The sequence below is a fragment of the Chionomys nivalis genome, chromosome 12 (assembly GCF_950005125.1).
Source record: "Chionomys nivalis chromosome 12, mChiNiv1.1, whole genome shotgun sequence".
Taxonomy (NCBI): Eukaryota; Metazoa; Chordata; class Mammalia; order Rodentia; family Cricetidae; genus Chionomys; species Chionomys nivalis.
The window spans coordinates 43,624,649-43,648,307 of NC_080097.1; the positions used below are offsets into that span (position 1 = coordinate 43,624,649).

The 23,659-nt window shown below is 50.6% G+C and overlaps 1 protein-coding gene across 1 annotated transcript in view; it reads right to left on the reverse strand.

The window, feature by feature from the left end:
• Positions 1-4,426: 4,426 nt before the first annotated feature.
• The window catches only part of Pebp4 (phosphatidylethanolamine binding protein 4), a 217,396-nt gene continuing 198,163 nt past the window's right edge, over positions 4,427-23,659 (reverse strand). The window contains exons 4-6 of the mRNA XM_057786601.1: positions 17,366-17,411; positions 14,558-14,671; positions 4,427-4,653 (exon numbers count right to left, since the gene is read on the reverse strand). Coding sequence (XP_057642584.1) covers positions 4,544-4,653; positions 14,558-14,671; positions 17,366-17,411 — 270 coding nt within the window. The 3' untranslated portion in view covers positions 4,427-4,543. The remainder of the gene's footprint in view (positions 4,654-14,557; positions 14,672-17,365; positions 17,412-23,659) is intronic.

A 23,659-nucleotide genomic window follows, 5' to 3' on the forward strand; every position in this document is an offset into this window, starting at 1 on the left:
GTAAAAGTTAATTACCAGAAGGAGGAAATGTGTTCTGGAATTGTCTCAGGTACTACTAAGTTGACTAAGGTCCTAGAGGCGGGTGGCTCTATACTCCTTCATTCCTTCAAAGTGGATCAGACACCTGGAGAGGCTGGGGAGTATTCTGAGTGAAGGGTCTTTATCTTTACAGGGAAATACTTACTAGTTGCTAAGGAACTGTGTGTCTTTCCTGATTCAAGCCTCCCAATGCTTTCTTAGTTTGGGAGGGGGATGCTGGGCTGGAGCGCAAGCTCCTTTAGCTAGTTGGCCCTCTCCCTAGGCTGCTGAGGCTCTTATGGCTCTGATAGGAGGTGGCTCCTTGTCTTGAGCCTCATTGCTTGGTTCAGCTGAGCCGGGAAGAGCAGGTGAAGTGGAGGCAGGGAAGAAGAAGAGGAAAACATGTATGTGTTGAAACAGCCTGCGCGCCAGATACTTCGTTCCAGTATCTGCCCTGCTATCTCATTTATCCCATCCTAGAAAGAAATCATTTACTCCACCCACCCCTTTTGTTATATTCTTTATTGCACTTGAAACAGAGGTCTGAAACAGGCTGCTTAAGGTCACTGGATTGCCATGTGGCAGACGTCCATGTGAATTTACGTCTTTGGGCTGGGTAGAGGGACTGGGCTTTCTTTCTATTTTGTGGTTACTTAGCCCTAATACCTAGATACATGGCCACCATCACCACCTCCATCAATGCCATCACTACCACCATCACTACCCTCACTATCATTTCTACAATTCTTGAGTCCTCCTACGTGACTTTCCCTCCTTTTCCACTTGTCTACCTTTCTAGAAGTAGCTATCACGCAGGTGTGTGTGTGTGTGTGTGTGTGTGTGTGTGAATACAGAAGGGAGATCACTCAATTGATGGTGAAGAGGTAAAGTCGTGGCCTCTGACAGGTAGGGAGTGGTGACATGATCTTTGGCTGTGTCAGCCTCTTTGCCTTGAGTACTCTGAGGCCCTAGCCTTCTCCACAAAGGTCCGGGAGGGCTAACAGCCTTTTCCCTTTGGCCCAGTCAACCCCATGACTGAATCGAAGACCCAGACTTTATTTTATATTGCCCAGAGAGTAAAATTAGAGTTATCTTTCCCTCTGGATACTGTGGTGAGAGGCTTTAAGTGAATACAATATTCTGCCACTTCTTTTTATGGATCAAGAGCATAGGGCTCTGTTTCCTGGTCTATAAAATGAGTCTGCTACTACTACCTGTACTTTTGGGTTGTTGTATCAATTAAATGAGAAAGCAAGTCTGAAGACCCGAGTAGGAGGTGAATCAGGGTGGAATACGGCAGTGTGAATCAGGGTGGGGATATGGCAGTGTGAATCAGGGTGGGAATACGGCAGTGTGAATCAGGGTGGGAATATGGCAGTGTGAATCAGGGTGGGAATACGGCAGTGTGAAGCAGGGTGGGAATACGGCAGTGTGAAGCAGGGTGGGAATACGGCAGTGTGAAGCAGGGTGGGAATACGGCAGTGTGAAGCAGGGTGGGAATACGGCAGTGTGAAGCAGGGTGGGAATACGGCAGTGTGAATCAGGGTGGGAATATGACAGTGTGAATCATGGGAGGGAGCACAGAAGATGAAATGTTCCATGTAAAGTGTTTGGTGTAGTGTATGGTATGCAGCAAGTATTCAGTGGGAACCTCTCATGACCATGACGACAATGACAGCAATGATGATTTGTTTTTAAAGATGTCAGTTCTCCTTAGTGTGTAAAGGGTCACATTATGTCTCTTCATATATTTCTTGGCAATTTACATGCCTTTGTTTTCCTTTGGAGAAGTTAGTGAAAAGGGGTGCGAGGCCCACAGAGTTCTGCAGGTAAAAAGCAGAGTCAAGATTGGGCATCCCCACAGATTGCTCTCCCGGACTTCAGGTTTTTCCTCACCTCTCGGCCTTCCCCCTGTGGTTCTGGCAGGACTGGCTTTAGCCTAGGGCCTGGGCCAGCTGTGTCTTTCACTTTTCAGGACCTCAAGAGTAGAGGTGCCTCATGGGGCTGAACTCCGAGCCTAAAACTCTTGGGCAAAGGAAAGGAGGGGTGAAAAGAAGGGAAAGAAAGCAAGATGATAATTTCCTCGAAGGATAAACATCCGATTTTTTTCCCTTACCCCAAAATAAACACGCTAGCCACAAGGAATTAAAAGCAGAAGAGGGGAGGATGTCTCAATTTGGGGTTGTTCTAGCAAGCCAACCTTCTATTTACCCTAGTCCCGGGCACCAATCGCAGCTGCCAATTACACTCTGCAGCTGGCATGGTAAGGGTTATGGAGAGAAGGTTCCAGGGAACATGGAACCCAAAAAGTCCCTTTTGTGGCTGTCTCCCATGACACTGCAAATGGAAACTTCCTTTTGTTTCTTATTTTAGCTCTGCTTACGAGCTCTGCTTGCCTGTGGGTTAGAGGGAGCGGGAGGTTCCTTTTGCCCTGGGCTGGCATCAGATGTGCCGCTAGAACGTAAGAATTTACTCTCATTCTTTTGGGCAGGGATCTAAACCTAGTGATGGGAAGGGGCAGCATCCTCCCGAGACACAGACTCAGTACCCTGCCCCGTCGCGTTCCTCAGATCCCAGCAATTGACAATTAACTAATGAGTTAAGAGTGTGTTCCACAGGTGAAGGTTCAGGTGAGGCCCCTCTCCCGTGTAGCCATCATGGGGCATGCCTAGCTTCATCCTGTCCCTTTCATCTGGAGATCTCAAAGCATCTTGTACGTGAGTCACCATGTGTCTTGGCCAAGGTCTCCATATCTTATTATATCTTGGAGGGGAACTGATCGAGGGGGATCTTAAAGGGAGTAAGTAGAGAGGACTAGGGTGGGGTAAAGCAGCTAAGGAGCTATGGTTTCTGCTGCACACGAGAGGAGCAGAGACACATTTCCAGGGGTCCTTGGGCAGCAAAGCCAAGAAACATACAAGAAAATCCAAGGCCCTTGGATGATGAAAACCCTTTCCCCATGCACACCAAGAAGCCTACTCAGAGATTCTTCAAAGCACCATGTGATTTTTGTCACCTACCTCACACATCTGATTTTTGTCACCTGTCTTTCCCCAGCTACTTATCATTGCATAGTTTCTTACTGTTTGTGGGGATTCAAGTCCGAACATGGTTATAAGGGTGGGCCTGGCCTTTGTCTGCCTATCTGACCAATGTCCTTCTTGCATTTCATTCCAGCTACTTTATTGGCCCTTTGTTTTCTGGAAGATGCCACACATGTTCCTGCCAGCAGCTTGGGGAAGCTCTAAGGAGCTTCCCGCCCCCCATCTCTACCCCACATTCCAGTTCCTGCCTCAAACACCACTTCTTTCACAAGGCCTGGCCCTCTTGCGCTCTCGCCGGAAACCAGGCCCCGTTTACAACCCCATGGACACTATCAGTTTGCTATAACTTGATTGTTACCATCTGATGGTTACCCCCCTCCCCACTCCAGATTGCTAAGCTCCACAAGAGTAGCACCTCTCCCTGTCTGCCCTGGATCTAGCATGGAACCCAAATTTCCTAAATGAAGGTTGTTGGCTATTGGAGCGGGAAAGGTCCATGATCAAAACCCCAGTTTCCACTATCTCTTCTTCCTTCCTCACTGCCATAGCTGGGGAGGTGGGGCTTTAGGGAGGACACATGATTTGGCCGCTCAGGCCCTGGGACCAGGTCTCCTGCCTGTCAGCCCGACTCCCGTGCATTTGTATGGGATCCTCAGACCTAGGGCTAGACACTGGTCCAGTCCTCCTCACTGATTTTCTTTTCTTCTCTCCTTTCCCTCCTATTCCCCTTTCTTCTTCCTCTTCCTCCTTCTGTGTGTGTATGTTCACGTGGGTGTGTGTGCATACGCCCATGTGTTTGTGCATGAATGTGAGGTCAGAGGAAAAGCTCAAGTATTGTTCCTCAGGCACAGTCAGCATTTTGTTTAAGACAGGGTCCCTCTCTGCCTCCTCCCCTCTGTTTCTCCCCCTTCCCTGCCCCCACCACTTGGGTTTCGAGACAGGTTTTCCTGTGTAGTCTTGGCTGGCTTTCATGGAACTCACTGTAGACAAGGCTGTCCTAGAGATTTGCCTGCCTCTGCAAATCTCTGTCCAACTAAGACTGTCTCTTATTGACCCAGATATTGGGTAAGTAGCCTAGGCTACTGGCTAGTGAGCTCTGGGGAACCTGCTTGCCTCTGATTTCCATTTTCCCATTACGGAGCTTTTTACGTGGGTTCTGGATATCCCAACACGGTTCCTAATCCTTGCAAGGCAAGCTCTTTATTGACTGAGCCATCTCCTCAGCCCTTCCTCCCTTGTTGTTTTTGAAAGGAATGCAGGTTAGGAAGCAAATTGCTAAGCCCTGGGTAACTTTGTTTTTCTTTCCTTTCTTTGTGTATTTTGTTTTTGTTTTTATTTTTATTTGGAAGATACCAAGAGGAGATTCTGTCTCCAGACCGTCTATAGTGGATCACATGACATGGGCACACACCTGGAAGGTAAAGTTCGCAGCTCAGTGGGCAGCTCTATCTTTCACTGAACTTGCCCTTGGCCTCGTTCATTCAATAATCCGGTGGTGTCAGCTCCCCGTCATGCTCAGTCATGAACTGGGTGCTTGTTTCGTGATTCTGCAGCTTGTGGTCCTGCAGAAAGTTCTGCAGTTTCCAAGCACCTAGGAAGGCAGACAGACCACAGAGAGACAGTTAGAGATAACCTCGGACTTGAGATGGTTTGACAGGGGGTACTCTCAGGTCTGAGTGGACAGAGGTACCCTTGGTCACTGAGCTAGGGAGTACATACTGCTTGAGGAATCTTCTGGGCCCTAGCTTTAGGAGGGTCTGAATGTTGGGAGAGCCCCTAACATGTGACAGACGCCTGCTTGCTAGAGGGTGATGGTGACGCGGCTCAGTGAGTTAAAGCCACTTTGGGCTTCCTTCCCAAGGGTCTTTTATTTAATATACATTGCTGCCTTCTCACCCCAAGTAGAGAGTGTCATCAGATGGCTGTTGAGCTCCCCACCCCCTCCTCTTGAAGATCTTCTGACTTCTGAATCGGCAGACGCGTGGGTACTGTTTATCACACCTGCTCGCCCTAGCTGTTGGGGCTGAGACTGGCAAGAGCCCATGGCTGGTCTTACAGTGTTCTCCCCCTCAGCCCCAAGCACCCTACAAAACACGGCTCCTCCTTGAGGTGAAGGGAGAAGGGCTGTCCTCAGATCTTCCATGGGGATCAAGTGTGGGAGATACGACCCCTGCCTGGAGCTGGAGAGTCCTACTCAATGCCTAGGCCAGAGGGGGTCTCTTCTGAGGGGGTGTCGACCCAACAAGGTGTACCTCCTGAGATGAGAGTAAAGGGGTCTTGTGTACAGCTCCACAAACGGGTACGTTTGGACTTCAGATAACAAGTAATTTGCTGTATGCCATCTCCACCTGCTTCATGGAGTATACTTCTGCTAATTTTTTTCTTTTCCTGTTTATTTGGAACTGTGATTCACATGCTCCCTACAGTGTTTGATTCTTTTAGGGTTAGAGGCTAAATCTTTCTTGGGTGGCAGAACACCCAAAGAAGGCCTCGTCCAGAGTACAGACAGGCAGTGGCCAACATGCCATGGTGTGTGGAGGCCAGGTGTCACTGAGATCCAGATGGAAGATGGCTTGGGAGTCCCTGCACAGCCTCACCTTAGAGTCATAGACCACTGGTGGTCCCCAGTGATATCCACAGACGCTTTTATAATGAAGATGAGATGAAGTACACACAGGTTTCTTTTTCAGTTTACCTCCCCCCCCCCCCAGGTGAGGTTCATGTTTCAAAGATCTTCTGGAGGACCGGAACACTTTTATAATACCAGCTCCCCAAAGCTATGATGATGATAATGCAAACAGTAACGATAAGAGCGCACCCCTGTAGTGTTTCCTAGGAGGCAGGTGTTATCACAGAAGTACATACATCACTTCATGTCACTTCTAATGTGGAGGACTGTGATTATTTCGGCTCACAGATGGAAGGGGGTAGGATGGAGTGCCAGGATGGGGATACAAAGCTTTGCAAGGTTCCTTCAGCCCGACTCAGTAACTGCGTGTTAGACTGAGTCTCAAGGGTTAAAGAGTTAGAGCTCATCTGACTGTCTTGGAAAGGCGGCTGAGATGCTGCCTGCTGGCTTGGCCCATAGATAGGTTCTGACTAAACTGGGCAATTCCATTGTGCGGCTTTGTGTCACTGTTCTTTTGTGCACATGGTGCCTGGCAAGAACCCCTGTACCCCAGGGGGCCAGGCTGGCTGGAAAGAAATTTTGGTAATCTGACCCTTGGAAAACACATGCTGGTGTGTCTCTGTGTGCATGGGCATGCATGCCTCCCTCCCTCCACCAGTGTGTGTGTGTGTGTGTGTGTGTGTGTGTGCCAGAGAAGGGATCTTGGGTTAAGTAGTATGTGGCAGGGATGAGGGGACAAGGTGGTTCTCCCCTTTCCTCGCTGAATATGACAGGCAGGAGTCTGGGTGGCAATGAAGGAATTGAAACCCATCACGAGATCAGAGCAAGCTGGTAGAAAGAAATCCCCTATGTCCCTGAGAGAGGCCTGGCTCCCCTCATGAGGAGCTGTCTTTTGTGTGAGCTCAGAGTGTCCTGCGGTAGTTAGGTCCCTTGTGGCCATATTTCTAGCAACCCTGTGGCTCTCAGCAGCTTGGGCAGCTTCTCCACAAAGCCAAGACCTGGGCCAGTCTCTTGCTGTCTCTTCCTTTGGCTCAGCAGGGACCCCTTGTACACCCCCACTTGTTTCCTGCCACAGAGGGTTGGAGGAACTGACCCAGAGCAAGCTCTAGAAGGAAGAGGGGTGAGTCAGGCCCTCGGGGGCATGTGGAGAGAAATGGAGAGCTGTGGCTTCTGTGGTCACTGCTCAGAGGAAAGCCCCTTCCTGTAGGGCACTGCTCTGTCTCAGAGCTGCAGGAAGAGGGCGGGGCCGCTACCCTGGTAGCCCTCAGGATTCTTCTAGGGACAGGGCAGGGTGGAGAGTGCGGCCTCTGGTGTTTACATCCTGAGCTGCCTGGAGGGAAGCGCTCAGAGGCTGGTTAGTATTCCTGCTGCAGAGCCACACAGATCACGTGCAGTTTGGTCTCTGCACAACCCTAGGGTAACTCCTTTCATCCCACAGAAGGGGCTGTAGCAGCTTTGTGAAGAGGCCACTGCTACTGCTCAGAGCTGATGGAGAAGAGGCTGGCCAAGGTGCTGATATTAATTTGGTTGTGGAAGGGGTCTGGGGGGGCGGGCAGGGCAGGGAGCACGAGGAACGCCTATCTAAAGCCTGAAGGAATCTGAGCCACACTCGATGCCTGACCTCACACTAGGCATCACGGTTAGGATAGTTGAAGGATCCTCCCTTCAGCATCCAGGAGAGGGACTAGTCCTCTGAGTTTCACTCCCAGGGAATGCCATGGTTTGCAGGTTTGGAATGGCCTTGGTGGTAGATGTCGAGGGTCACTTTCTCCATTCTGGGTCCTGAAACTCTGCAGCTGGCTTTTGCTGTTTGGAAGTGGCAGCTGCGCGTGAGCATATCATTCGCAGGCTTCAGGGGAATAAGATGGGCAGTTCGTCTCCTAGAGTTTGTCCACCCCGAGTAAAGAGAATCTCGGTGCTTGCCCCATTTATGTAACACTGGCAGGGCCTCCCTGGGCCTCTCCTGGGCATAGGTGGTGAGAGCTGCTTCATCTCTTTCTCTAGCTTCACTCCTGACCTCAGTGAATTTCTGTGGTCACCTCATGAACATTGCATTAAATCAGTCTTGGTCAGGGAGGCCTTGTCCAGTAGCACAGCTTTGTAGCCGACTCCTGACTGATGCTCACCGTCCCTGCAGCAAGCCCACTCTCGGATTTCCAGCCTTCATAGATGGGTGCTGCCTAGCCCTGTTCTGGTGAGAGACAGTTCTCATCTGGCTTTCCATTTGGTCCTTTCAGCTTTGGGATGTGGGGTTAGGAGGCTGAGGGAGGCAGCTCCCACTCAGGTAAGGCAGAGAATGAAAGACCAGGTTCTTAGCTGTTGACTTTGGCCTCCTGTTCCAGTCAGTCCATACAGGGACCTAGGCACCTGGCTCTTAGCTGCCCGCTGAGCCCCAAGGCAAGTGACTTGTAGCTAACCAAGGTATCTAGCCCCTTCCCTGGCCTTGGCATTGCTCTATCTACTCTCCCTTTTGAGACAGCAGGTGATGGGGGCTCTGAAGAAAACAACACAAATTCAAGTCCAACCTCATAACTACCCTATGGAGAGCCCGGCTCAGGTCTGTAATTTGTTTGGCTCGCCAGGGCTGGACGCAGCGCTGGAAGTGCTGATGTCTTCCACAGAGATTAATGATGTCCTGGTGGTGGTAGGCGGGAGGCCTGAACCTTTTATTTTTTGTGCCATTAAATGACATCCAGAGACTTTAGCCCAGGATCTGAAAAGCCCTCGTTCCATCACATCCAATTACTTCTAAATAAGTGTATTTGCTGAGTGGCTGATCCCGCTGGCTTGAGAGGCTTGGGATAGAGGGACCACTGGGACCTGGGACTTTGGTCCATATGAGCAGGAGGGAGGCCGGGCAGGGCCTATTGCAGCGAGGAGCTGTCTCTAAACTCTGTAGAAGAGAACCCAGGAGAGCTGGAGAATGAGGGGATTTCTCATCGTTCAGCCAGGGGGCACTGGGGCCTCTTTCCATCTTGTAGCCAAGGGTAGTGATGGAGAAGGGAGCGAGATGAAGGAATTCAGTGGCCAGGTTAGCCCTCACCAGTTTCTGTATTTGGTGGTAGCAATGGGTGGCTGGAATTTGGGAGTTATCCGTGGGTTCTCCATGATCTACGTGTCCTCTTTTGCATTGAATGAACAATGTTTAGCCTGATTAGCACACATTATTTCTCCAAGGGGTCTACCTTTGGCCTACAGAAATTTCAGGGAGTTCCTGGACAGGGTGCCTGATTGTGTTCTGCCTAGGATGTTCCCAGCTGGGTGCCTGCCAGGATCCCAGAGGTACCGAGCTCTGCCAGGTGGGTGGTGACCAACAGAGGCAAAAGAGAGCTAGCTGTCTGCCACACAAGCCCACAGTGGGATGGGATCAGGGGCTAGGCCCTGGGGGATTCTGGGGCCAGGCCAGGTGAACCACTGTGGGAGGTCATGGGGGGGGTTGGGTTGAATTGTTTTGTAGTGGGTCCGCCTGCATGTGTGTGTTTGTGTCTGTCTGTGTGTATGTGCTGGAGGGTAATAGTTTGAAGGTGGGGCTGTTCTCCAGATATGACCTCCCTTTTTTCTTGAGCCTCTTCCTTTCATACTCCCCAACCTCCTCTGAGCTTTAGCTTTTGCCTACAGGCAAAATCGGGTCCCTTCTAGACTTGAATGCCACCACCGCTTTTGCTTTGGGGCTCTGTTGCCTTAAGGCCCGTGGCCCCACAATGGCCTGGTCTCATTCACCCAGAGAGCTCCACAGGTGTTCAAACCCATAAAGCAAGACTTAGGAGCCATTGTATGGCAGGCCCATGCCTGTTCCTCCTCATTGACCCTGGAATCCAGATGTCTGTGTGCTGGGGAGTTCTTTACAGTTGTGTAGCTTCAGACCATAACCATTCCTGCTTGCCGTTTTCATCCCATTTTGCAACAGGTGAGCTTTCCCACCGAAGGTCCCTGGGGAGGTAACTCTCACAGAGGCCCCATCCTGGACTTGTGGCCTTTGAATGGTTTCTGGAGCACGTGGTGACATGCCATCTGTCATATCATAGAACATAGATCTTGAGACCCCCCCAGATATGCCACAAATCCCAGCCAGGTGTTGCTACTACCAAATGACTGCCAAGTCCTTCTAGGTCCCCCACCCCCACCCCCACGAGCATGTGTGTGGCTTGTGACAACTGAGGACCAGTGGTTTAGATGCAGCGTAGTGAAGACTGTAGCTTTTTAGGAGTTTGAAGCTTAGTCAAAGGCAAAGGTGATTTTGTGTAAGATGGGCTCAGGACAAGATACAGTTGCTTCCCGTGTGTCCCTACACCCATGCCCCCGAAGTCCGGTGATCTGGAGCGGAGAGCACAGTGCTGAGTGTGTTGGTGCCAGTGTCAAGAGCCATCTGCCAGGAGAAGGTTGGCCCACTGTTACTGCGGATCTTTTATCGTGGAGTTCAATTTTCCTCAGTCGTTCAGGGGATGTCAGCCACTATCCTGCCTCCTGATAGGTGGGGTAAGGGAAAATGTCGCTGGCAGAGAGGGCAGCCTGCTGACCTGGGGTTGGATGGGGCGGATGTGGATGTAGAGGTTGTCATTGCAGGGCATAAGTACTCATAGAGACGCTACCTCCTCAGGTGCTGAAGGACGTTGACAGGGTGTGTATGTGGACATGGAGGTGTGAGAATGTGCAGATATGTGTGTGGTTTGCAAATGTGTATATGTGGGTGTATCACACATACACACATGCACACACAGGCACACATGCACGCACGCATGCACGGTGACTGAGAGGCCACAGTAGGCTTGGCGAAGTGATAGATGATCAGAGGAAGGACCTCTTCTCTCAAGGAATCTCTAGTGTCATGATGGAAGCAGGATGGATGTGAGCAGAGCCGTATTCACTAACACTGAAGAGACCCAGGCGGGTGCTTGGGCACAACAGAGCACTAGGAGAGCTGACATAGTGAAGGCACACTGGCAGGAGAGTGGAGGCAAGGCTCAGCTGAGAGGAGACAGCCCTGGATTACTCTGGGGCATGCCGAGGAACAGTCCAGGTAGGGGGAGGGGAGCTGGCCCATCTAGATTGGTAGACAGGGATGGGTAATATGTGAGGCTCCTAGGACTCTGTGTGTTGTGGGGCGTGGGGTTGGTAGGGGGCTGCTATGGGATCAGTTGGCTCCTCTAGTATATAGAAGTGGCTAAGGCTGCTGCTAGGAAAAATGTGGGGGGAGACCATAAAGAACCACCGATGAGCCGAGGCTATGTTTAGGGTGCGTGCATGTGTGCGTGTGTGGGTAGATATATAGGACGGGATAGTCCACTGGGACGCAGAGAGTGAAAGTCCATTACATCCTTGGCTAGAGTTGCCTCGAGCTCCAAGTCAGGGCAACGTGTGTCCTTTGGGATGATGTCTCTGTTCAGCTCAGTGCCCCATTTTATAATTGGGTTGATTAGCCTTTTACGGTCTAGCTTTTTGAGTTCTTTATATATTTTGGAGATCAGACCTTTGCTTCACTCCAGTCTGGTCAACACCCCCATTTGTGTGGCAGAGCTCAGGCGAGAAGAATGATTTCCAGATCATTCCACTGTCGGATAATCCATTCTATTTTGATGAGATAGGAATCGAGGTGTAGGGTGTGAGGTGCAAGGTCAAGCAGTAATTGAGAGAGCTTGAGTATCGAGATGTCCTTATTCTCTGAGGACATGTATTTGTCCTGAGTCACCAGACAGCAGAATCCTGAGAAGGGTTTCACCCTCTTTGCCTTGAGCAATGCCACCTGCCACTGGTTACCCGTCATGGCAGGTTCAGTGGCAACCCATTGCCACATTCAGCCTGTCACAAATGAGTCCCCAAGAGGACCAGGCCCTGAGTAGGAATAGAACACAATTGGCTCTACTTTGATATATTTATTTTTCAAGTGAACTGTACCCGGCTTCACACTGGGGACCTTTTGGTTACTTGGGTTTCAAAACGGCTTCGCAAACGTTTCTTCTAATTGTCTAGCTCATCGACTCAGCCAGCTGCCTTCTTAGATGTGCCTTTGCCTAACTCCTAGAGCTAGCTTTACCTTTCCCCTTCAGCCTCTAGAAGCTGTCCCTGCCTGTTCACACACAGCATCTGCTTCTAGCCTACCTACCTTTCTCATGGCTCTAGTCCTATGGACAGAAAAACGAGATCAAGGCAAGCCCCGGGGCTTGTGTTCATTGGCAGGGCCCTATGCCCTGACCTGAGTGCTGGTTTTGCCTAGGGCTCTGTGAGTTCCTAAGCGCTGTCAGGTAGTGCAGAGTGTACCGGGCTCTCAACACTCTAAGTTACGCAAGGACCACAACCAGTTTCTGCTTTTGCAATCGCCCTGGGTCCATCTCTGCTGGCCTCTTACTGCCTCATGTCTTCATACCTCTGGTGGTTTCTTGCCCCTCTCTCTGATGATTTGGATTGTTTCTTTCTAGAGAGCCACTCTCATGTGCTTCCTCTCCCACAAACAATCTCTACTGACTTCTTGGGATTTGCCCATGAATGCCACATTTCTGGTGGACCTTTCCTCTGTTTCTTCCTTTAATTAATTAATCAACTTAATTAATTAATTAGGTTTTCTAAGACAAGGTTTCTCTGTGTAACAGCCCTGGTTGTCCTGGTACTTGCTTTGTAGACCAGGCTGACCTCGAACTCACAAATCCACCTGCCTTTGCCTCCCAGCTTGCTTCCTATTTTCTCACTTGAAAACAACAACAACAAATGGCCAACTTTGCATCTTTGGTTTCCATGACCACGAGCTCTGTCTTCCTTCACTCAAGAGTTCAGATCTTCTGCAGGGCCCAATCTATACTCCACTCCTCCATGAAGCCCCAGCGTAAGATGTCGGTAGGTTGGATGCCAGTGAGCACCTCTGAGCACCTCATCTTTCTGGAGAGGAAACTGAGGCCCTGAGAGGATTATTACCAGTTAGAAAGTGGAAGCAAGGCTTCCTCACCCCACAGTGAAACACCTTTGTTATCTACCTGGAAGAAGAGGGGTGCTGTTCTGGAGAGAAAGAGACCCTGGGAAGGGATGAGACCAATCCCCAGTCCACATGGTATTATTGTGTCTCCAGAGAAAGAACAACGCAATTAAGGACTTAATTATAAGCCATTCTGCGCTGTTATTTAATCAGTTCCAAACTAGACTGTCAGCTCCTTGAGGGCAGGGAAAATCCTGTGGGCTCTGGGACTGTTTTCTCTTGGCACAAGGCTAGGCACATGAAAGGTACCCGCATGGTAGGACCAGAACCTTTGATAGCTAAGAAAACTACAGGAGCCTTATTCTGCTCAGATGCACGCGAGGAGCAAGCATGAGTGTGTGTAAGGAATGCTGATTCAGGTAAAGATCCAGAGCGATTAACAATGCTTTCGGCCTCATAGATGTGCAGTTTTCTGGCCTTGCTGTCTGTCCTAGGAGGCAGTCTCTGCCGAGCACTTGAGTCACTGTGTTTCACGGATGTTAGGCTAAGTCCTATCTCTGGTGCCTTGTCTCAGCAGAGCAAGGCAACGGCTTGGGCACACACTTGCCCCCTTCCCCTCCTGCCCCCGTCGTTGCTGTTCTTCCATCCTGTTGAGCCTGTTCAGAGCATTTTCCTGGTTAAGGCACTGGTGTTGGGCTCCTGGAGTCTAAGGTAGCGTGCTGAGGCACTGCCTTACCCTACAAGAATGAGTGGGAAGTGTGCAGAAGGCGTTAGCTCCTGGCACCTTGCAGCTACAGAACCTTGGTGGCTTCCTACCATTTTGGTGAGATGGGTACCCAGGAAGCTAGGGGAAACATGAGACTTCTTTTGGTCTGGTCAAGACACTTTTTTTTCCTTTCTTCCCGCTTGGTACCCAGATTTAAAAGTGTGTCCTTGACAGAGCTGTTTAAACAGACTCGCATATTGGCAAGGGGCTGGAGGCACCTGGGAGGGCTCACGGGTGGAAAAATGGTACCGTCTTGGCTCCAGGGGCCGAGTCCTTTGTGATTGATGGCCCCTTCTCGGCACACATCTAAAGGGCTCCACCAGCATGCCAGTCCCATTCTGGGCTTCAGCTCCTACCTCTGGAGCCTCAGGCACAGAGTATGGGACAATACCTGCGCTGGTTTCCCAGTGGGTGGAAGTTAGTTGGGGTCACTGGGGGAGAGGAAACGGCTGCCCACGTCTGCCTTCCCACTCATCTTTCTTTGTACAGCCTGAGCCCTGTGTGTTTATGATTCTTACACTGTCCCCTGTGACTTCTGCAGGACCTTCCCTCTTCCAAAACCTGGTAGGTGACAGAGTACACAGTGATGGCTGTACTCCCCATTTCTCGAGGAGAAATCTGAGGCTTACAAGCGAGCTCCCTTCAGTCTGTCGGGAAGCTTCTGAGCCCCATTGGCGTGATGACTGAGGCCAAACAGGCAGGTTAGCCATGGGAAGGCTATGGAAATGTATCCTCTCCTGGGTCTGAGGAGAATTGCTCAGAGAAGCTGGGGAAGGGGCGTGGCTGGGGACATCTTTTGCTCCATCACAGAGATGGCAAGGCAGACCAGGCAATTAACCACTAATGAAGACAGACCAGCAGGGTGGCATTCCAGGGTACTCTTGCCCAGATTGGCCTCAATTATAGGGCACAATTACCTGCTGAGGTGTTGTAGGGTAGTTGCCCGTACATGCCATGTCAAGTTTTGGGGGGCGCTCCTTGGCTGATGTGTTTACTTCTGGGAGACCACATCTGAAGCCAACACCTCCTTTAGGACATTCATCCCAATCAATTCACCCCCAAGACATACTGCCCTTTGACCCCCCGCCCCAGCCTTCAAGGCTCTTGGGTGGAAGTGGGAATTCAGGATAAAGATCCACAACTTCAGTTTTGTCCCAGAATCCAACCTAGCTTTGGTGTGAAGGTGCCGATGGGCTCACCTCGGTTTCTGTTCTCTTTGGTGGGGATGGAGATGACCCTGTCTCCCTGAAGATAGACGAAGAACTGATAGCGGTGTAAGCCAGTGGTCGGTGGTGGGGTAGGAGGCTGGTAGTCTATAGGGAAGAGGACCAGAGACACAGGTGTATGCACCATCATGCCACACAGGGTGGAGTTCCCGCTTACAGCATCGCCTGGCTGCTTTAAAGAAGAATCATCTGTGTTGTTCCATCCCTGACGACCTTCCTAGGGTCACCCAAATGAAGTTACACCTATTGTGCCCCTCCCTCCCCCATTAGAACTTATGCTTGGTGGGATCTCCCCTTCAGTGCGTTTATTTAAGGTCTCTGTTAGGGATAGGTAGGTGTGTTGTTATTGGTAGTGGGACTTCAGATTAGCATGAAGGATTGAGACTCCCGGGCCATTCTGGGCCAGTGGATGGGGAGTTGGTGGTATCTTGTTTTTGTTTTAGTCTATCCTGATGGATTTCCTGCCTCAAGAGAAACCCATCTTCCCCATGAATGTGTTTGGCAGTGTGTTTTGATTACATGTTTTTTTGTTTTTTTTCCTAGCATTTCCTTATGAAATCAATCCCTGAAGAAGCCAGTTTCTTGGCTGGTTTGGGAGGATCTGGAAGTGATTCCCAGACCGGGTGGGACTGAACTCAAAAGGGCTGCACACAGGCATTGCAGAAGTTGGGATGAAGGTCCCCTCCCTTCCACTCTCCCTCTTGGAGGTTGGATGTTTTGGGGGAGAGGTAAGAGTTTAGGGTGACAATATCCCTCCTCTTTTGCCTCATGCTTATGCAGCAACAGGAGACTTGGTTGGCCTGGCCTGGACCTTCTAAGCTGGAACTCCTTCTAAGGCTGCTCTGCCCCTCCTCAACTTCCTTTCCCCTTTTCCCTTTCCAAGGAGGGTATAAAAGCTGGAGCCAAGAATCTTCCTGGGTCGGGGGTGGGGGGAGGGAAGGCATGGTTGCAAGGGGACGCTGGTGGGTGGGAACACTGGTTCTTCATGGCCTCCCTCTTCCCCCTTTCCTCTCTTAGCCGTGAAACAAAAGAGGGACTGACTGTTTGGAACTGTTGGAAGCATTTCTCATAGTATACTTCCGGCCACGGGGCCATCAGCATACCAAGAGCCAGGGGATTTCCTAACTGTTCATCTTTCCCGTTGCAGATCAGATTGTGCGCGTACGTGTGTGTGTGTGTGTGTGTGTGCTGAAGGAAGAGAGCAGGGTGTGTCAAGAGCTGTGTTGTTGTGTTCATTTGTATGGTTCAGGGTCAGATCAGATTGTGAGTGTACGTGTGTGTGTGTGTGTGTGTGTGTGCTGAAGAAACAGAGCAGGGTGTGTCGAGAGCTGTGCTCATTTGTGTGGTTCAGGGTCAGATCAGATTGTGAGTGTACGTGTGTATGTGTGTGTGTATTGAAGGAAGAGAGCAGGGTGTGTCAAGAGCTGTGTTGTTGTGTTCATTTGTGTGGTTCAGGTTGAGATCAGATTGTGAGTGTACGTGTGTGTGGTGTGTGTGTGTGCTGAAGGAAGAGAGCAGGGTGTGCCGAGAGCTGTGTTCATTTGTGTGGTTCAGGGTCTACAAGGGGGCAGGTGGTGGCATGCCAACGCTCTGAGGCTGCTTTGAAACTTTGGAATTTGGGTAAATCGGGATTCCTCTCAAATACTTCTAGGGCTACAAAAGACTTCTGAGTATGGGGAGTAGACAATGGCTGTCACTTCATGCACACATGGGTGTATAGAAGGCAGGTGTAACAGGTGTCTTCTGGCCAGGCTGGTGGACTCAGGGGTTACTGGGCCCTTGAGGAGGGTATATTCCTCATGACCAAAGACAGGTGGGCTAAAATTCTGCATGGACAAACCTGAAATTAGAATTACGGGTTTACTCTCAAGGGAGATGGGGACTTACTCTTACCCCTCTTACTAGGGCTTTCCTGAAGAAACCTCCCCCATTCAAAACCTCCAGAAGTAAAGATTTGAGAGTGGGTTCCCCACATGTTGGCTAGGTATATAAATGACAACTTCCTTCCACCCAGGCCTTGGTTAGGTCCATGTTTATCAGGAGATTGAGATTTTGAGAAGTGAGCCTGGGTCCCCAGGAAGTGAAGCTGGAATTGGCCCACACGATGCCTGCTCACGCTGCTTCACGGATTGTGTGGGACCATTTGTCTTTAGTCTCTTGTCTGTGGCCAACTTACCATCTGAGTATCCCCTTTAAATAGCATCTAAGGGACATCTAAAGGGTGGGGACCTCAGAAGGAAGGGGACTGGGAAATTTTGTCATGAGTGTCCTCCAGCTATCTAGACCCTTGGCTGGCTTCTTGCCTTCCTAGCTTCATGATAAAGGGAAACCGCCCTCCACCCCCAGCTCCTACTCCAGCCTCAGCTTCTTTAAAAGTAGACCTTGGGGCTGGCGATATGACTCAGTTGGTAGACCACTTGCCTAGCAGACTTGAAGCCCTGGGTTCCACCACTGGCATGGCAGAAACCGAGCATATGCCGACAATCCCAGAATTCAGGAGACAGAGGCAGGAGGATGAGAAGTTCAAGATAATTCTTGAGTGATGTTGAATTTGAGGCCATCTTGAGATACATGAGACCCTGACTCAAAAACAAAACAAAAACCAACCTCCCCTGTCCCCCCCCCCCCCGCCACAAATCCAATTAACCTGGATATCAGTGACCTAGACTCCAGGTAACCTCTGTAGCTGGTATTTGCACATTGTGAATTAGCGTCACGGTTACTGTTATGACTGTCATTAATGCCCTGGTTGGAGAAAGGATGCTGGAGGGACACACTCACCTGTTATCACATTGCCCCGAATATTCCCAGCTTTTAGGTCGGCAGCCTGGAAGGAGAGACAGAAATACTATGGATTACTTCCTGGGCAGTGATGGCAAAAGCTGACCCTTGCCATGCTCCAGCACTCCCCACCCCTACACTGTCCTTAGCAGCTGACTTTTCTCTGGAAGCAGGATGGAGGAGGGGTGTGCTGCTTCTACGAGAGGATTTTGGGGGTGGACTGCTTGACTAGACTTAGCTGCAGCTCTGGGCAGTCCTTTTGGCCTCAGTTTCTCCCTGCTTCTCTCTGCCCTCCTTCCTTCCACTCAGTGTCTGTGGGATAATGAGTTGCTCCCGGAGGCGGGTGCTAATTATTGTTTTTGCAGGACTGGTGGATGCTTAGATGAAAGAGACTGGAGCCAGGCCCCTGGGTCTGTGCCACAGCTCTGGGGCCCGGGGCCATGCCATGGAGCCCCGAGGGCCCTAGGTGTGGGGTTTTTATAGCCGTAATGATGGTGATTAGCGTGGTTCTTAATTGATTCTGCCAACACCTAACTGTGCCCTGTCCCCCTTTCCACCCAGTCCTTCCTGGGGCAGTCTATACCTCTTAGTCCCTGAAAGTGGAGGCAGGGTGGAAGAGTGGTGGGGGAGAGGGAGGCTGGGGGAGGTGAGGACTGTACCACGGTTAGCTGATTGGTCATTCTAGGATCTAGGCAGACTGCTAATGGGGGCTGGGCAGGGATCTGACCTCTTTCTGCTTTAGGCTATGTTTGTCCACTGCTCACTGTGGGTCTCCTTGCCTGTGTCCCTTCTCTAGGTTCCACTATGTCTAGGTCATTTTCAGCTGGGAAAAGGGGCAGGAGGCTAGAAGGACAGAATCTTACACTGTTAAGTCCGCTGCATCTCATTTTCTGGATCCTCTTTCTTCCCTTCCTTCCCTCCCCCTCCGTCTCCCCACCCTTAGTCCTGCAGCCTCAGATGTGCCTGGGTAGCCCTCAAATCCAGGCCCTTGCATTATGCCCACTGTAGCCTGCCTGGCACTTCTTTCTCTCAGTGCAGTCTTTTAGTTCCTCTGCTCTGGGGCCTGGCACTTGTCTGGGGCTGGCATCAGACCCAGATGTGACCAGAAGCTGAGATGCCGAGGCAGAGGATGGAGGTCTGAAGCCCAGAGGCTTCTCTCTTCAATGTCTGTCCCTTCCAGAAGTCTCCCAAAATAGCTCGCTACCCCAGCAAACTGGGGAGGAGGCAGGGAAGCCTGGTCCAGCAACCCTGCTCTCTCTTCTCTGGCCACCCCCTTATTCCTCTCCAAGGCAGCCCAGCCAGTGGTTTGTTTAAACCAAACAATAGCAACCTAGACCAGCTGTTTCTTTTCAATTCCCCATGGGTTTGGGTACCACCCAGAGCAATAAACGGGTTTCTCTCCTCCAGGGAGGGCAGGGAAGCAGTGAGGGTGGAGGCTGAGACATATGATCTGGGTCAGGGCACTGCTGTTGTGGAATCAGAGCTGGGCCCATGTGGAAAGTCTGACTTGAAGCCCTGCTCAGACCTTGGGAATATCTTCTCGCTCACCAGGGCCACTTGGCAAAGGCTGGATGCAAACCCTTGGGTTGGGCTTCCGGCATCATGCCCTCTGCCCTTCCTCCCTGCCTCCTCTGTTACCTCTCTGCACCTGTGTTTCATTTGGGTGCTCGGGACAGTTAAAGCCACTTGTGATGGCCGAAGCTGGTCCTACAGACAGATGCTACTCTTGCTGGCAGGAAGGGCAGGACATGATGGCTGTGGATCCATATGCAGTGAGTGGACTCACACGGGTCCAGTGAGGGTGGCTAAGTGTCCTTTCGCCATAACCCCTCCTCAGGTTAGTTCCAGAGGGGCTGAAATTCCTACTATGGGATCAACATCAGTAAAGGAGTCAAACTCTAAAAGCTGAGGAAATTGGGAGCCCAGAGAGGCTAAACAAATTATCCCAAGCTATTTGAGTGGGAGAGCTCTAGAATTGCTCAGCAAGCGAGGGACCCTGGGACTCCTGAGGCTGACTGATCAATGGCTCAGGCATTTTAGCCCATATTATTGCCTTGTGCCTTTTCATGACATCTAGACAGCCCCATTGCTCCACTGGTAAGCATGGTTTTCAGTTATCCCTTAGCAAATACACAGGCATTGGATGAGGGTGTGGCTCAATAGAATGGGGTGTTTAGCATGTGTGGAGTGTTGGGCTTAATATTCAGTACTAACCCAAATCAGACTGAACTAATTTGTATCTAGAGGCCTGGGGTTAAAATATCTTGATAGGAAATCATATCTGGCCTGGAAAGCTGGGACACTGGAGGATGGTCCAGACTCCAGACTCTGTGGTAGAATGTGAGTAGGGTGTTGAGAAATGCCAGGGCTGCCCTAGAGGCCAGGCCAAGAAGGAACCCTGATGGGGCTGAGTAGGGACCTGGTGTTGGAGGGGCACAGACACCACTTTGGCACTTTTGAAGGAGTGCCTGCGAGAGACCAGGGACCACTGAGAGCCTCCCCCAACCCCTGAAACCTTTAGCCTCTCCTGCTGCCCCCAACCTGCTGTCTTCACCTGCTCTGGAAGACTCCAAGTGTTGCTGGTCTTCTCTGAGACCCAGAAAACCCAGCCCAAACCTCCTTTCCCCTTTTGTATCTGAAGACAGGTTGAAATTTTCAGAAAGAACTTTTCTAAATGGCCAGTTTAAAAAAATAATTATAGAAATTACAAACATTGTAGATGCAGTTGGATTTCTGACACCCAGGAACACCGAGAAGCTGAGGATGAGTTTTTTAAAGAGTGGCAGGACTGGGGTCTTTTTAGGCATGTTCATGCCATGTACTTGGAAGGACGATAGGGATCCCTCGTAAGTGTCAAGGACAGATGGCAACAGATGGAAGCAACTTATTCTCACAACTTCTTTCCATTCCTCCTTTTCTGGGGAGGGGGAATCTATGGTCGCAGGAGGTGTAGGAAACTGCTCTGCAGGGAAGACCTTATGCGTGCAGGATGTAAGAGTAGCACTTGCTCTTGTTTCTTAGAAGTTGGTCCAGTGTGCCTGTGCATGTGTGCTCATACATGCTTATGGGAATACATCCATGTATGTGTGTATGCAATACTGTGCTGGGCACACCCGCGACTACCTGGCATTGGAATTCACGTAACTTATTGCAGGAACAGAGTCCAAGGCTGTGTGCATGCTAGGCAAGCACTCTACTGCTGGACAACACCCCCAGCTCCAGCACAAAGATTCTAATTACACAGAAGGATCTGGACTCTGGGAGCATGTAGGTTTCTCTGCGTTGGTAGACGTGAGATTTCCTTTTGCTAGCCCCTCTCTCAGTATCTGCTACACTTTTGTTGAGCTAGCTTGGAGATACTTGGGGAAAGCAGGGGCTTGACTGAGAGTCAGTCACAAGAACCAAGAAAACCTAAAACATCTTAAAAAGCTTCTGGCTGATTTGTCTCAGGTTAAGTCAAAACATGGTGTTGGAAGCTGGTGGTGTGTGTGTGTCCGTCTGTCCGTCTGTCCGTCCATCCATCCATCTGCCCGGCTGTCTGTCTGTCTGTCTGTCCGTCCATCCGTCTGTCTGCCTGCCTGCCTATCTCTAGCCACTGTTGACTCACGTTCTGATTCTCCAGGGCACTATTCTGTTGTCTGATCTCAGCACACTCCCTGCATGGGAAGATGGAGGCGGTAGATCATGCTGCCAGACAGAAAGTAGAAGGGTCCCAGCTTCTCCAGGGCAGGGGCTGTATCCCACCATCATTGTTCTCCTGGGATGTCTTGCACACAGTGGGCTGGGATGTTTCTCCCTTATCTTTGCTACCCAGTCAGTTCTACTTCTCCTCTATACCCTTTGTTTCCTCTCCTTATGGGAACACTTCTGTGCTGTTCTACCCAAGGCCTCTCGCTTCCCCTGCTCAGAAAGTTCACCAGATGAAGGCTTAGGCTCTTGATTTGGTTCATGAATCTCTGGTGGGTGGGGGAAGGGGCCCTGGCTGTTGCTGGTTTCAGCGGAGTTGCTGGTCTGCTGGCCTCATTCTGCTCTAATTGCTTACAGGCAACAAGCCACCCGGGGATGGGGGGCAGTGGTGGTGGGGGTTCAAAACCCCAGGTCCTCTGGCTATCTGACCTTCAGGTGGAGGATCAGGGCACAGTTCCTCTAGCACTCAGGAGATGATTTAATCTCTTCATCCACCTCTTCCCATTTCCATGGAGGATTCAATCACTTCTGCCTGAGTGGGGATTCCCTCTGGCAAAGGGGGGAAGTTCTGTGTTTTGATTTCAGGGAGAACGGAGGGCATCAAATCAGCCCTGAATTTGAAAGGCAAGGCACAAGGAGATGGGGGGAGGGTGGTAGGAGAAATGAGCAACAGAGTCCTTGGGTAGAAAACGCAGAGACAAACGCCCCGAACAAAACAAAACTAAACAACAACAACAACAACAAAAAGAAACTAGAAACATGGACCCCGTGACACTGGCACGGAAAGAGAACGCTCCTTGCTGTTTCGCACAGCTGCCTGCAAGCTGCCAAGTGGCAAAGGAGCCAGGGAAAGGCACAACACTGGAAAGTGCTACCCAGCAATCTGTGTATTCTGCAATTAACAAGGGCTGAGTGAGTGGAAGGCACTGACAGCTCCCAGGCTCTGAGATCCCCAGGGGCTGTGACTGCCAGGCCACCAAATGCCAGCCTGGAGGAGACCCAGCTCTGGAGATGGTCCCTACTCTAAGGGGAAACCTCCCAGTCAATTAATCCTGTGGCCTGTTCTTGCCCTGGGGCTTGGTCACTGGGGCAAGTGGAAGGAAGCTCACGGGAAGATGGAGGCACACAGATCTGAGGCCTCCTGTCAGCTGAATGCTTCTGGACCCCAGGGTGTAAGACGGCCAATTATTTTGCACGCTTGTTTCCTTCAACCTATGTCAAAATCAAAGACTTGTCAGGTTGTGTCCTTGTGCCCTCGTGGGCAGTAGAGATAGCATGGTGAATACTGGTGAACAGACCAACGGGTGGGCAGCAGAGTCTGGTACCTTGATACCAATTGACAGCAGGATCCCTGGGTTTGGATTCTGAGCTCAGCTTCAAATCTAGGTCTCCAGATACCATAGTGGGGTGTAGCTGAAGAGGAATGATTTAACTCTTCAAGAAAGTCGTGGCTCAGGATGGGAGGAACATCGCTCAAAGCTTAACCACCCTGTATCACGCGTTAATAGGCATATTTCCTGAGGCCAAGGTCAAGGGTCCCTGTGGCTTGAAAAATATGGGTGGTCCTGGCCCTTTGTTCCAGGCCAAGTGAGGTGTAAGTGCTGTCTCAGTAAGACCTGCTGGCTTGACACTGTGGGACAGTCTGTAGCATGGAGCTAATTCTGAGGCTTGACGACTGACTGGAGAGATGGGAAGATGAAGGAATGAATGAGATGGTCTGTGTTGGACATGAAGTACTGATGAGACCTGGTGTTCTGAAGCCCGTGGTCCGGATTAGCAGCTAAAGTAACAAAGGAACGTCTGTAATAGTTGTAATGAGTAGGCAGTGCTCAAAGGACAGAAGATACAAATAGAGGAGAAGAGAAGGGTATCTGAGAAAACTACGCAGGGGAGGCTGGCCTTTGGGTGTTGAAGGATATGGAGTAGTGTTTTGTTTCGTCAGTGGGTAAAAAAAAGAGAGAAAAGGACAGCTTACGCTGAGAAATCTGCCTGTTATTTTTCAAGTCTCCAATGTCCCCTGCAGGCTGTATGTTTGAACACGTGATCCCCTGGCCGGTGGTGCTCTCTTGGGAATTTGTGGAGTCTTTGGGACATGGGACCTAGGTGGCACCCATAGGCCACTGGGGACAAGCCTCGCAAGTTCTATGCACTTGACTTCTGAATCATTTTCTCTGCTTCTTAAGTCACCAAAATCTGAGGACCCGTAGCTTCATATGGAGCCTCCCTAAACCACCATGCCTCCTCTATCAAGACAGACTGTGTGTCATGAAACTGTGTGCTAAGACAAATCCCTCCCTGAATTTGTTCATGTCAGATCAATGAGAAGAATAACTATCACATTATGTAAGTGATGCGTGAACATGGAAGTGACGTGGAAGATGAAGCCGGACTGGGCCACCTGTTAGAGCCAATCGCCAGATGCATGTCTGAAAGAAACTCAAGAGAAGGGTGGACATGCAAGGGAGAGGCCAGGCTCCGATGACAGGAAATACAGCAGACAGTGGAGAGCCAAAGCTACCACCAGGTGTTGAACTTTGAGTTCACCGATCCTAGGCAAAGCCTTTCTTGTTTTCAGAGATTCAACTGCCTTCCCAGGACAGTTATCAG